This window comes from Camellia sinensis, chromosome 15 (assembly GCF_055761805.1).
Source record: "Camellia sinensis isolate YWXY chromosome 15, ASM5576180v1, whole genome shotgun sequence".
Classification (NCBI taxonomy): Eukaryota; Viridiplantae; Streptophyta; class Magnoliopsida; order Ericales; family Theaceae; genus Camellia; species Camellia sinensis.
In genome coordinates this window covers 52,156,790-52,170,786 of record NC_138975.1, presented here as the reverse complement: position 1 = coordinate 52,170,786, position 13,997 = coordinate 52,156,790, and the positions used below count along the sequence as shown (strand labels likewise).

The following is a 13,997-nucleotide window of genomic DNA, read 5'->3' as shown; positions in this document are numbered from 1 at the left end:
TATGTTACAATGATTCCTATATATAGAAGAGTAGGTGGTAGTAGGTGGTAGGTGGAGTAGGTGAAGTGGAGGTGGTAGTGGTGTAGTGGGTTAGGTTTAGTGGAGTAGGTGAAGTGGAGGTGATAGTGGTGTAGTGGGTTAGGTTTAGTGGAGTAGATGAGGTGGTAGTGGTGTAGTGGGTGGATTTTAACAGCCCCCCGCAAACTCAAGGGGGATAGGAACTAACCAACTTGAGTTTGGAGAGAGTAACAAAACAAGAAAATACATAAAAATAAAAGAGGATAGGAGACACTGTATGGTCGTGTCAGACCATTGGTGAAGACACTGGATGGTGGTGTCATAACGTTGTAGAGGACACTGTATGGGGGTGTCATAACGTTGTAGAGGACACTGTATGGTGGTGTCATAACGGTGTAGAGGACACTGGATGGCGGTGTCAGACCGATGTAGAAGACAGTTTATGGGGTCATGTCGGACCGTTGTAGCAGACAATGTTGTGACAGTTTACGGAGTCTTGCTGGACCCTTGTAGAAACTAACCGGAATCAATGTTGTGACAATTTACGGAGTCTTGCTGGACCCTTGTAGAAACTAACCGGAATCAATGTCGGGACAGTTTACAGAGTCTTGTCGGACCCATGAAGGAGCTAACCGGAATCAATGTCAGGACAGTTTACTGAGTCTTGTCGGACCCATGAAGGAGCTAACCGGAATCAATGTCGGGACAGTTTACAGAGTCTTGTCGGACCCTTGAAAGAGCTAACCGGAATCAATGTCGGGACAGTTTACAGAGTCTTGTCGGACCCCTAAAAAGTCGCACCCTCAAAAGGTGTGCCCAATCTTTCAAAAGGCGTGCCATCAAAAGGCGTGCCCAATCCATAAAAAGACGTGCCATCAAAATGCGTACCCAATCCATAAAAAGGCGTGCCATCAAAAGTTGCGGCCTCAAAAGGCGCGCCCACTTCATCAAAAGTCGTGCCCGACAGAAAGCGTCGAGCCATCAAAAGGTGAGCCGGAGACGCGGAGAGGCACGTGAGCGACAGAGCGGCGTGTCGGCCGCGTCGTCTGTGTCAACATAAACCAATGCGGAGGCGGAGGAAACCAAACCAGACTGAAACCTCTGAACTTGTTATTCTGAAACAAGCTGTAAATACTCGGTATCCAACCCTTCTCGGAAACACTCAGCAACCCAAAAAACATGGCCTCTTCTTCCCGTTCAGCTACCCAGAATATGGCCTCTTCATCCCGTGGTCTACTCACTCTCTTTCCCGACCTCAATGAGTCAACAAGAGAGAGAACTGGTGCGGTGGCCAGTGAACCTCAACCAAACACCTCTATGTTTGCTCCGTTGAACTTTCCGATGCGGTCGGTGGAGCAAAAAATGGCGGTGCATGATGAAGATTCAACACAGAAATCAACACAGCAACACTTAACACAGCAGTCCAACCACTTATCACAGCAGTTCAAACAGTCCGCAGCTGCAGCTATACCAGATAGCAGAGCACACAGTGTACAGAAGGGCCAGAGCAGCAGTTCACGAAAGGTGCAGATGTAGTGCACACCATGAGCTGTATAACATGTTAACAATTTCCTTTAACTGTATGCAGTTAGTTTGTTACAGATTAGTTAATTAGATTAGTTAGGTTGTTAGATGATTAGTTACAGATTTGTAAAGTTGTATATAATGTAATTGTGAGATGAATAATATGTAACAAAAACATTTTCAGATTTTCAGACTTTCTTAATGGTATCAGAGCTGATAAAGCTCTAACGAGCATTCAACAATGGCATTATCTTCAATGCCAAATCTTTCTCTTCTTCTTTCCAATCTCAATTCGTTAGTCACTGTCAAACTTGACTCATCAAATTATCTAATTTGGAAAAGTCAAGTTCAGAATTTGTTTAGAGCTACAGAATTTTTTGGTTATCTTGATGGATCAGTTGTTTGTCCTTCTTCTACAACAATAAATGCACAGAATATTTCAGTCGCCAATCCAGAATTCAGCAAATGGAAGCTTGTCGATGCACATCTTCTGAGTTGTTTAACTGCAACCCTGTCACCACCAGTGTTTTCTTCTGTATTGCACCTGCAGTATAGTCATGAAGTATGGCTCGCTCTGGAAAAGAGATTTACTGCTTTATCACGCTCACATATTCATCAACTCAAGAACAAACTTCAATCACTTTCAAAGAAATCTCAAACCATGGAGGCCTATCTACAACAGTTTAAGGAAATTTCAGATCAAATTGCACTTGTTACTACACCTATTGAGGATGAAGATCTTATTCTTCTTGTTTTAAATGGCCTTCCTGATGAGTATAACTCATTCAAAACAGCTATTCGAGCCAGATCTGGTGCTGTAACAATGGAAGAAGTGTCCTCCTTGTTATGTTCTGAGGCAATCCATATTGAGAAGATCAATCTACATTCTTCTCCTAATATTGCTTTCTCTGCCGTTCAAGGCACTTCTTCTACATCTCAAACCCTAGCTTCATCATATCAGCCTTCTCAAGGTTCACACCATCAACATTTTCCGTCAGGTTCTTATCGGCCAAATTTTTCTACTTACAGAGGAAATCGTTCCAATTTTCGTGGCAGAGGTAGATATACAAATTCTTCTAACTACAGAGGTCGTCGTGGTTCAGGTCTTGTTTGTCAAATCTGTGGCAAAAACAATCACACAGCTCTTGAATGTCGTAACCGCATGAATCCAGCTTATACACCAGCTCTGAATCCAGTTTATGTACCAGCTTATTCACCTTCGTATGGCTCTATTTCTAGTTCACCAACTCAAGGAGGCTATCCTCTGCCTCCTCTCTATCCTGGTGGTTCTTCTCCATCTTCTACAGCTCCTCGTGCTTTCTCTGCTGCAGGTCCTGGTTCTTCTTCTTCTGTTTCATCTGAGGCTTCTCCTTGGTATCTTGATTCAGCTGCTACCACTCACATCACTAATGACTTGCAACATATGCAGCTGTATCAACCCTATCAAGGTCATGATCAGGTTGTGGTAGGAAATGGAGATTCTCTTCCTATTCATCATAGTGGAGCTGGTATTCTTCCTACTCCTACCTTTCGTTTTCAGTTGAACAATTTACTTCATGTTCCACAAATTTCTTCCAATCTTATTTCTGTTCATCAGCTCACTCAAGATAATAACTGTACCATCACTTTTGATAAAAATTCCTTTGTTGTTCAGGACAAAACTTCGAAGGCAGTGCTTTCTAGAGGTTTTCACTCTAATGGTCTTTACCAGTTCTCTACTCCTCCAAAGGCTTATGTTTCTCAAACCATCTCTTCTACCTTGTGGCATAAGCGATTAGGTCATCCATCCATTGCTAAGTTCAATACTATAGCTAAGTCTGTTCCTATTGTTTGTAATAAGGATACTAATGGACTTTGTTCACACTGTTGTGTAGCTAAAAGTCATCGTTTGCCTTTTACCTTGTCTTCTTCTGTTGTTAATCAACCTTTTGCCCTCATCCATAGTGATGTTTGGGGTCCGTTTACTCAAGATGAATCTCAATATAGCTACTATGTTCTCTTTATTGATGATTTCAGTGGCTTTACTTGGTTGTTTCCTTTACATTACAAGAGTGAGGTCTTTACTAAGTTCTTGGAGTTTAAAATGTTTGTGGAAAAACAATTCTCCACCTCTCTTAAGATTTTTAGATCCGATGGTGGTGGTGAATATTCTACTCATAAATTTAACAAATTTTTCACTGAAAATGGTCTTGTTCATCAATTTTCTTGCCCTCATACTCCATCTCAAAATGGATTGGCCGAAAGAAAACATCGCCATATTATTGAAACAGCTATAACTCTCTTGCATCATTTCTCTTTACCTCTCAAGTTCTGGTTTGAAGCAGTCTCTACTGCTGCTTACCTCATTAATAGATTGCCTAGGTCTCAATCTCCTTGTCTTAGTCCTTTTCAGGTGTTATTCGGTGTCCAACCTGACTATGATTTTCTGCGAGTGTTTGGGTGTTGTTGTTATCCCTGGCTTCGCCCATATACCTCTCACAAACTTGAGCCTCGATCTCTTCCTTGTGTCTTCATTGGTTATCATTCTTCCATGAAGGGGTATAGGTGCTTGGATCCTGCTACTGGTCGAGTATATGTCTCTAGGCATGTAATCTTTGATGAAACTCAATTTCCCTTTGCTACAGTTTCTTCTTCTTCCTCATCTTCTCCTTCTTTGTCTACTCTTCAGTCTTTCTTTTGGTCTTCTCCAACTGTTACTCCTCTTTCTTCTCCCTCTCAGTCTTCTCCATCTTCTTCTTCTCCATTACCTATCTCTTCTGCACAATCTTCATCATCTTCTTCTTCATTTTCATGTCCTTCCTTGGCTGCTCATCCTGGTATTCATCTATCTATACCTATTCTTCCTCATCCTCCTCCTTCTTCTTCTAATACTCATCCTATGCTTACTCGGTCCAAAACTGCCTCTTCTCGGTGTTTATCAGCTTCTGTTTCTCCATCTCTTATTGAACCTACCTCCTATAAAGAAGCTCTTCAGTCTCCTCATTGGTTGGCCGCTATGCAGACTGAGTTTCAAGCTCTTCAAACTCAGCATACTTGGACTCTAGTTCCACCTTCTACTGCCACCCATATTATTGGTTGTAAATGGGTATTTCGCATTAAGAAACATTCTGATGGTACTATTGCTCGGTACAAGGCCCGATTAGTTGCTAAAGGTTACTTGCAAGAAGCAGGTGTTGATTTTCATGATACCTTTTCTCCAGTTGCTAAACAACCTACTGTTCGGATTTTATTTTGTTTAGCTCTTCACTTTAACTGGTCTATTCGGCAGTTAGATATCTCAAATGCCTTCTTGCATGGTACTCTTGATGAAGATGTTTTTATGCACCAACCCCCTGGTTTTGTTTGTCCTAATCAACCCTCCTTTGTTTGTAAACTAAATAAGTCTCTCTATGGGCTTAAACAAGCTCCTCGAGCTTGGTACACAGCTTTTTCTTCCTATCTTCTTTCCACAGGATTTGTTCATAGTCAATGTGATCATTCTTTGTTCATTCAGAAAACTGCTTCCTCCATTACTTATCTTCTTGTCTATGTTGATGACATTTTAATTACTGGCAACTCCTCTTCTCATATTCATTCTCTCATTTCTCATATGCATTCTGTTTTTGCTCTTAAGGATCTTGGTCTGGTTAGTTACTTTCTAGGTATTGCTGTCCATCACACACCTACTGGTTTGTTTTTATCCCAACAAAAATATGCTGCTGATATTTTACTCAAAGCTGGTCTTGCTGATTGTAAGCCTTACTCATCTCCTTTGTCTCTCAAACCTTCCTCCTCTTCTTCTGCTGATGATTCCTTGCCCTTTCATAATCCTTCTCTCTATCGCAGCATTGTGGGAGCTCTTCAATACCTCACTCTTACTCGTCCTGATCTTTCTGTTGCTGTTAACATGGCTTGTCAACATATGCATTTGCCTTCTGTCACTGATTTTGCAGCAGTCAAACGGATCCTTAGATATCTTAAGGGTACTCTGCACTTTGGTCTTAATTTCAGTCCTGGTTCTTTTGATCTGCATATCTTCTCTGATGCCGACTGGGCTGGTGATCCCTCTGACCGCAGATCTATTTCTGGGTTTTGTGTTTTTCTGGGTTCTAACCTCATTTCTTGGCAAGCCAAGAAACAACCTACTGTTGCTAGGTCTTCCACTGAGGCCGAGTACAGAGCTTTGGCCCATGCTGCAGCTGAAGCTTCTTGGGTTCAAATGCTTCTTGCTGAAATGTTCTTGTCTTCTTCCACCATTCCTACTCTTTGGTGTGATAATCTGTCTGCAATTTCCCTTGCTTCTAATCCTGTTTTCCATGCTCGGACCAAACATATTGAAATCGTTTATCATTTTGTTCGCGAAAAAGTTCTTCACAAGCAACTTCAAATTCGCTATGTTCCTTCCTCTGAGCAGATTGCTGATATTCTTACTAAACCATTGTCTGTCTCTCGCTTCCTTTATTTGCAATCCAAGCTTCTGGTGACTGCTGCCCCATTCAGCTTGAGGGGGGCTGATGAAGATTCAACACAGAAATCAACACAGCAACACTTAACACAGCAGTCCAACCACTTATCACAGCAGTTCAAACAGTCCGCAGCTGCAGCTATACCAGATAGCAGAGCACACAGTGTACAGAAGGGCCAGAGCAGCAGTTCACGAAAGGTGCAGATGTAGTGCACACCATGAGCTGTATAACATGTTAACAATTTCCTTTAACTGTATGCAGTTAGTTTGTTACAGATTAGTTAATTAGATTAGTTAGGTTGTTAGATGATTAGTTACAGATTTGTAAAGTTGTATATAATGTAATTGTGAGATGAATAATATGTAACAAAAACATTTTCAGATTTTCAGACTTTCTTCAGTGCAAACTGATATTGAGGCCAATCAGTATACTCTGAAGTCATGTGTGGAAACCATGACTGCGGTCACAAACTTGTCGCACCGGCTGCAGAGCAAGACAAATGAGGTGCAACAGTTAAACTCCCAGCTGGCTCTGCTCCAACGCATGTATAAGGATGCGCGAGCAGAGATAAGTGTGCTAAAGGCAGAAAACAAGGAGCGGAAGCGGAAGGCCACCGTGATGTTCCGATTCGGAGGTCCGCCATATGCTGCAGTGGAGGAGCAGGGAATAGTGATCGTGCCCAGTGGAGTGGGAAACACGGAGGCAACACCGTCAAGGGCCGCCCAGGACGGAGGCAAGAAGAAAAGACCGGCGGAATAGGCGAAGAGAAGAAAAATCCCGCCTGTGGATGTGGTGGTTTGCAGAAAAGAAAACAAAGCCGTTGTTTTTTTTTTTTTTTTTTTTTTTGGTGTAAAATGGTGATTGGGGTGAGCCCCGACATGAATAAAATGAGTTTGTGGAATGATGAATATTTTTTTTTGTTTTTTTTTGAAAAAGTAAGGGAATCGAATAATAAAAAAATATGGAGATAGTGATGAAATGATAAGCATGGTGATGATGAATATATAATAAGGAATAAAAATAGACCACCAATTAAGTTTTATAATAAAAAAATAAAATTTGGGCGGTGGTAAATGTGATAATGATTTTGGGTGGAGAATATTTTAGAATGAAAAAAAATGTATATATAATAATAAGAAAAGTGAATTGGGTGGCCCGAGTAGGGTTCAATTCATTTGCTTATTTATTTAGTTATTTTATTTGTTTGGGGAAAAAGAGTGGATCACATCAGTTTATTTATTATAATAACAAGAAAGTGGGGTGGTGTGTCAAGCAGGGGCTATGAGGAATTTTATTTTATTTGTTTGTGGTAGTGTGTTGAGTGTGTGCCCATGTGCATAGGTCTGCTGAGAGGGAGAGAGTAAATGCATGGGTTGGTATGTCAAAAAGTAGAATAAAAAGAAAAGTGCACATGGGAAAGAGAGATAGACAACCCTAAGCTTGCATTCTTGTATCGTCCTTCCACTGTCTTTATTAAAGGTATCTTGTGGAAGCTCATCGACATCAGCATCTGAAGCCACAATTGTGTTTTGTAGGAGAAATTTATCTTTGCATTGCATATCTGGAGGGTATTCTGTTTGAGCTTGAAGGGTGACAGTTCCTGCTGCAGTTGCCGTGTTTGTCGCATAGCTGTATCCCTTTCATCCTTCAGATGTTGCAAACCCGGAATATCATCATAGCTTGAGGAGCTGCGCATAGAGTTGTTATTAAAACTTCGATCATCTGGGTTTCCAAGGGCTGCTTGAGGAGACATATTTCCTTCTGGGCCAAATTTAAACGGCAGTGCCATTTCTGTATGATATGTGGAAAGGGATTCAAGAGAGAGCAGCAAGAAATTTGACAGCGGAGTGAAGGTATGTGTAGAGGTCCGGCGGACGGCCAAGGCGAGGCTGCCGCCCGCCGGTGAAGCGGAATCACTAAGTTCTTAACCTTGCTCTGATACCAAGTTAAAATTCAATGTATAAAGAGAATTGTATAGAGAATGAATGATGTATTATTGATTGATGTATAGATATGTTACAATGATTCCTATATATAGAAGAGTAGGTGGTAGTAGGTGGTAGGTGGAGTAGGTGAAGTGGAGGTGGTAGTGGTGTAGTGGGTTAGGTTTAGTGGAGTAGGTGAAGTGGAGGTGATAGTGGTGTAGTGGGTTAGGTTTAGTGGAGTAGGTGAGGTGGTAGTGGTGTAGTGGGTGGATTTTAACAAATGTACCAATTGATGATCTGGCATAATTTAAGAGGTTTTTGGGATTTGTAATGTGATTAATGAGTGGGGTCAATAATAATATCACAACTAGTATTGGTACACTAGTTAGTACACTAATTGATGCATGTAGCACCACGGGCCTTTATTATAATATAATGGCATGTATTTATTTTTATTTGAAGCTCTCTCTATAGGTGGGTCTCTCCAACTCCCACTTTGTTGACCAGAAACCTTCATCTCATCTATTAAAACAGAATGCCCTTTAGTATTATATTTATTTGAAGTTAATTACATCTTTATTAATATGTATGGGTCTGCGTGTTTTAATGTTCAATGATAGTATTAATGAGAAAAAAGGACTTAAGAGGCTTTTACGAATTTTTTATTTTTTTTAATATTTCTTATGTTATATTTTATAAAAAATTAAAAATTAAAACTCGAAAGGCTTACGCCTCACCTTGTGCATTCGCCTTAACAACTTTGCTGCAGATAGAGTGAGCTTATACAGCCTCTGGTCAAATCTCGTATCCTGCATGTGTTGTCTAGCCCATCAAAGCTCTTGGTTCAAAGTAGATGGAGGTATACTAATCCTCAACAACAAAAGAAAGTGTCTCCAAAATATTCTTTGTGAAATTGTAGCCCAAAAATAAATGGCAATGGTCCTCATCAGCTTGTCCACATAGTGTACAGGTAGCACTCTGAGCCAAACCCCATTTAAAAATTCTATCCATAGTGACTAATTTCCCAAGGGCTCAGGACTCCTAACCACAGAGTAAAAGACCATTTAGGAACACTGTGATTATACCAGGTAATGTTTACCCAAGGCACAATATGCTATTATAAATAGATTCATCACATAGGTTTGGAAGGTTCAAGAAATTTCGTTGAGTATCTAAGAAGTGATTTGCAAAGTGTCCAATATTATGGATTTAACTTTTTAATTAAGACACATTGAAAAATTATTGGGCACACTTGTAGAAGTGACCAACACGACATACCTCCTCCATATAAGTGTTTGTGCATCTTAGCACTATAATTATAATTATCAGAGAGAGAGAGAGAGAGAGAGATTGTAATAATGTGAAAGTACGTTTATAATTCATATTTCTGCAGAAAACTAGAAATCAACTCAAATCTAATTGCAAACCCAAAATACTAAAAGGTCAAAAGGTATAAAGATATATAAATGTCAAATCTAATTGCAAACCCAAAATACTAAAAGGTCAAAAGGTATAAAGATATATAAATGGAAACACACATATTTTAAAGTCAATTATATAACATCTATGAAACAACATAAAAATTACATTGAGGAATAAATTATTAAGCATACATACCATCTATGGAGAAGAAGGAAATAACAAATCCAAAGGCAAGGCAATCAAGATGTAAATTAGTTCAGAAACCTATACCAAAAAAAAACCATCACAAGTAAGAATTTGATTGTTAATCGAACACTATTAAGTGACCTACAATGTATTGTGCATGTGTGTACATAATGTGCACCGATGTGCATCAACAAGGATACAAAAGAAACTATAAATGTCGTGGTATACAAAAAATAATAATAAAGTATTGAGAATTAAATTATTTACCACACCTCGCAAATCTAATTATGTACAAACAGACTTGAGAAGAAGGAGAAAAATAAGAGTTCATGCATATAAGAAAAACAATAGTTTTACATGGAGCCCCATAGTTAAACCACAAACTGAACTCAACCCCCTATCCAACTAGAGGGAATTTATTTTCTTAATCCATCATGCCATGTCTATTTATGCAAAGCTATGTTCTCAATTAAATTCAAGGCACTCATTTCCTTCCTCACAATCCCAACCAATGTTCTTGTTAGCTTTACTATTCTCCTTTTAGCACCTTGAACTTAGGCCATATAAACGCATTGATTGTTGTAGCATTTCCCTCAATGAAAAACTTCAATGAATAATCAACAATGTTTTACTTGATTCAAGTACACATCCGAATGAAAAAAGCTCAAGTTCTTGTAGCAAATTCCACTTCTTGTGCCCAACCATATAAACAAGAGCCGTGAATGAACATATACCCTATTAAAATTCTTAGAAGAAATTACCCCCCCCCCCCCCCCTCCAAGAAAAAAAAAACACTAAATCAAACTCTACGTTTTTAATTTCATCAAATTAAACTCTAGTCTTCCAATTCAGTCTCAATTTCAATCATTCGTCTATTTCCATTAAAGTTGAATTCACAGAGATGAGTATTTTAGTCATTACATGCATCATTTTACAAAAAAAATTATTACAATTTTATATTTAAGCCAAATTAAACTCTAAAATTTCAAAACTTGAATTTCTCTCCACACCTACCCATCTCCCCCACTCACTGTCAATCACTACCACCCTTCAACAGTGCCGCTCTCCTCCACCCTTCAGCAAGTTCTTATTTTTTGATAGTTCTCCCAAAAATTACTACAATTTTATGCTTAAACCAAATCCAACACCACTAGCCTCCCTACCCCCTCGCTTAGATCCACCATTGTCACCCCTCTCCCACTCTATTAGATTGACCACCCTACAACCCCCCCCCCCTCCAAATCTACCTGGGAAAACCCATCCCTTCCTCTGAGTGCTGCCACCTGAGAGAGAGAGAGAGAGAGAGAGGGGAGGGAGGGAGGAAGGGAAGGATCCAAATTCACCGGGAAGAGACTCAGTGGGTATGGAAAACGGGAGGCCGCAAACGATGTCCTCGATGGCAGTAGCAAGGTAGTTTGAAGGTGAACACTCTATGCGCGTTCTATGACTGTATGTTGAAAGCAACAACCCTATTAATTTCCTATTCGTTATGAGAAATTGATTTATTATGTTCATTAATGGGTTTATCTTATGTTGAATGATGATGCTTCCAGGGGTTCCATACTTGGTAAAGCGTGGGCTTTGATTTCGAAATTCTAAAGCCATATGTTTGAGATTCAAAGTTGATTTGGTTTTATTTACAAGTTGGAATCTAGCGAAGAGGGAGGTGCTAGTGGAAGGTGAAAGGTAGAGGGGGACATTTTAAAATAAAAATTCCTGACAGCATCCTTTCCCTAACAGAAGATCAACAAATGACTAACGTTATGAACTAAATTGCAATGCAATTTATATATTAAGGGAGGTTGATGTGATTATATCAAAATTATGGGGTTAGCAGCAATTTCCCCAAACCTCAAGGGAGGTTGGTGTAATTTACCCAAAAAATAAAAAGGAGCATGGAAGTTGGAGGATTAGGGAGGAGAGTTTTAAATTAACTTGGGATCAATGAATTTTTTAAATATTAATCAAACTAAAATTCATATTTCATATATATGTCTACAGTTAGGATTAATCACACTTTTCATCCCTATATTTTAATCCAAATTTCACTTTAGTTCCTCTAGTTTCAAATTGAACAATTTTTTCCTTCCACTTAAATCTAGTTTCAATTTGATCATTCCATCCAAATTTCCGTTAATTTTTTATACCTGTCACCTCAGAAATTAACAAGTCTCCCAAAATTGTTAATTTTGACCTCAAATTGGGACTAAATTGAAACTGTAAAAGTTGTTCAATTTGAAACTACAAAGACTAAAGTGAAATTTGGATAAATGAAAAGTATCATTAACACTTGCATTTATTATAGAAACTTTCTTTGTATAGACTCATAATAAATAAACAAATAAACTTAACTTGTTTATTGATTTAAAAGAGATCAATTTAACTAGTAAAAAATTAGGTAAACTCTACTTTTTTATACATTATACTAGCTTCCTATGTGTACATACATACACACATACAAAACACTACAAGCTTGATTGTTCAGGTTCATACGCAGAAGACAACAAAATTAGCATTATACAAACATGGGTATTAGACACATTAGAATTCCACAAATTATCATATATATATTTGAAGTTCACAGGAACCGTACATATCGGAGGTTCCTCCACTATAAAATCAATACTATAACAATACAAAGCACAAGAGATTTAGCTAAGAAGAAGAAGTAAGATAGAACTCACAGTGATTGATTGTCTTCTCCCTCAGGAAATCAGAGTTCTAGCGGTTTAGCCTTGCGAAGCGAGCGAGCGAGCGTGCGTATGTATGTACGTACAGAGAGAGATACAGATGAAAAGAAAATTGGTCCTGATCAGACCCCCGAATCGAGTATAAATATTGGTATTGTGGGCCTTCGGTAAATTATATCCGGCCCGTCTATCCAATCATCAAACTTGGTGGGCAAGGCAAATGGCAGCAAACCACGGCATTTGCCTTGGTGTAGCATTTTTGTGCTGTGGGATTTTAGATTCAATTTTTTATAGAGAGAATTTTGATAGAGTAAATTGTTAAAATGTTTAATTTAAGGAGGGTATAAATTAGTAGATTTAGTAAATATTTTTTCTTAATAAGAGGTTTATCTTTTGTAAAATAGTTTAGTGAGAAATCATTTTTAATATTTTGTTTCTAATTTTACCTCTTAATTTATCTATTAACTTTTTATATCTGTTGACTTTTTTTGACTACATGTTCAAATTTATATTTATATGTTCAAATTATTTTCTATCTGTTTAAATTCTTTTCTATCTGTTCAATTTTTTTTGTCTATCTATTCAAATTTTTTAACTATATGTTCAAATATTTTTTTTATTTGTTGAATTTTTTTAACCTATCTGTTGGATTTTTTTTATCTCTTGAATTTTTATAACCAATTTTTTTATCTGTTCAAATTCACACAATTTTCAAATTTTCTCTCTCTATATAATACTCTCTTCACCTCTCTTTCTCTATCTATAGGTTTTTCTTTCTCTCTCTTATTCTTTTTCCTTATTAGTTGAAATTTTCCACCACCAACACTATCTAGTACATACACAGATATATTTATTCAGTTTTTTTTTTTATCTATTCATTCACCACTATAACAACAACAACAATCAAAAGGGAGGAGAACGAGTGTGTGTGTTGACTAAGACGCGAACAGAGCCCTACCACATGCCCACATTGCTAGGTTATACAAATTGCAAGGTTATTCTCTTGCAAATCTGGTGTTTACTCACTTTCTCTCTTTGATTCCAGTCACAAAGATCTTGGAAAATCAATTATCCAATGATGTTATATGCAAGCATGTGTATGAATGTAGGTATGTATTTCTAAATGTACAAAACAAACAACATATTAAAATAGTCAAACACATTAAGTCACAAAAAAAAAATTTCAACAACACCAAACAATCATATTCATATTTTCCATGAAACAATCCCAAGGCCACTCGATCTCATTCTCCCTGATCTTCGGCCTTGAAATGACCCAATAGCTCGTAACCATCACTTCACTATCATCCTTATTCTTTGTCACCGTCACCGTACTCTCATTATCCACTACCGCCATGGTTTTCTCTACCGCTATGTTCATAGCCCTACGCCACTAATGCACCCACCACATCACCACCACTTCATCAAACAGTATTACAACCACTACCACCGCAGTCAACGATGGCGACACACACAGGTTACAAATCTAGTTGTCGATCAAGCCTCTTAACACAGCCTTCGTGCTAGAGTTTTAAGAGAGAAGGAAGGCCGAGAGGATGAAGAGAGAAAGGTGAAAAGGCGTCTCATCAAACTATCTTACAACCACCCTTGCCACGGTCAACGGCAACAACATATACCAGTTATAAATTCAGCAGTCGATCAAGCCCCTCAACATAGCCCTCACGCTAGGGTTTTGAGAAAAAGAGAGAGAGGATAGAGAATATGAAGAAAAATATGTCTTATCAAACAGCTTTACAATTGTTAGAGACTCAACACTACTCCCAGCT

At 38.5% G+C, this 13,997-nt stretch overlaps 1 protein-coding gene across 3 annotated transcripts in view; it reads right to left on the bottom strand.

Annotated features, from left to right (window-relative positions):
* The window catches only part of LOC114270891 (mitochondrial import inner membrane translocase subunit PAM16 like 2), a 44,067-nt gene extending 31,553 nt beyond the window's left edge, over positions 1 to 12,514 (bottom strand). The window contains exons 1-3 of one of the 3 annotated variants that reach the window (XM_082909938.1): positions 12,205 to 12,343; positions 9,530 to 9,598; positions 8,650 to 8,953 (exon numbers count right to left, since the gene is read on the bottom strand). In XM_082909938.1, coding sequence (XP_082766064.1) covers positions 8,650 to 8,727 — 78 coding nt within the window. In that variant the 5' untranslated portion in view covers positions 8,728 to 8,953; positions 9,530 to 9,598; positions 12,205 to 12,343. Of the gene's footprint in view, positions 1 to 8,649; positions 8,954 to 9,529; positions 9,599 to 12,204 lie in introns of all 3 variants that reach the window. The other 2 variants (XM_028212516.2, XM_028212517.2) reach the window with 2 other exon arrangements.
* Positions 12,515 to 13,997: the final 1,483 nt, after the last annotated feature.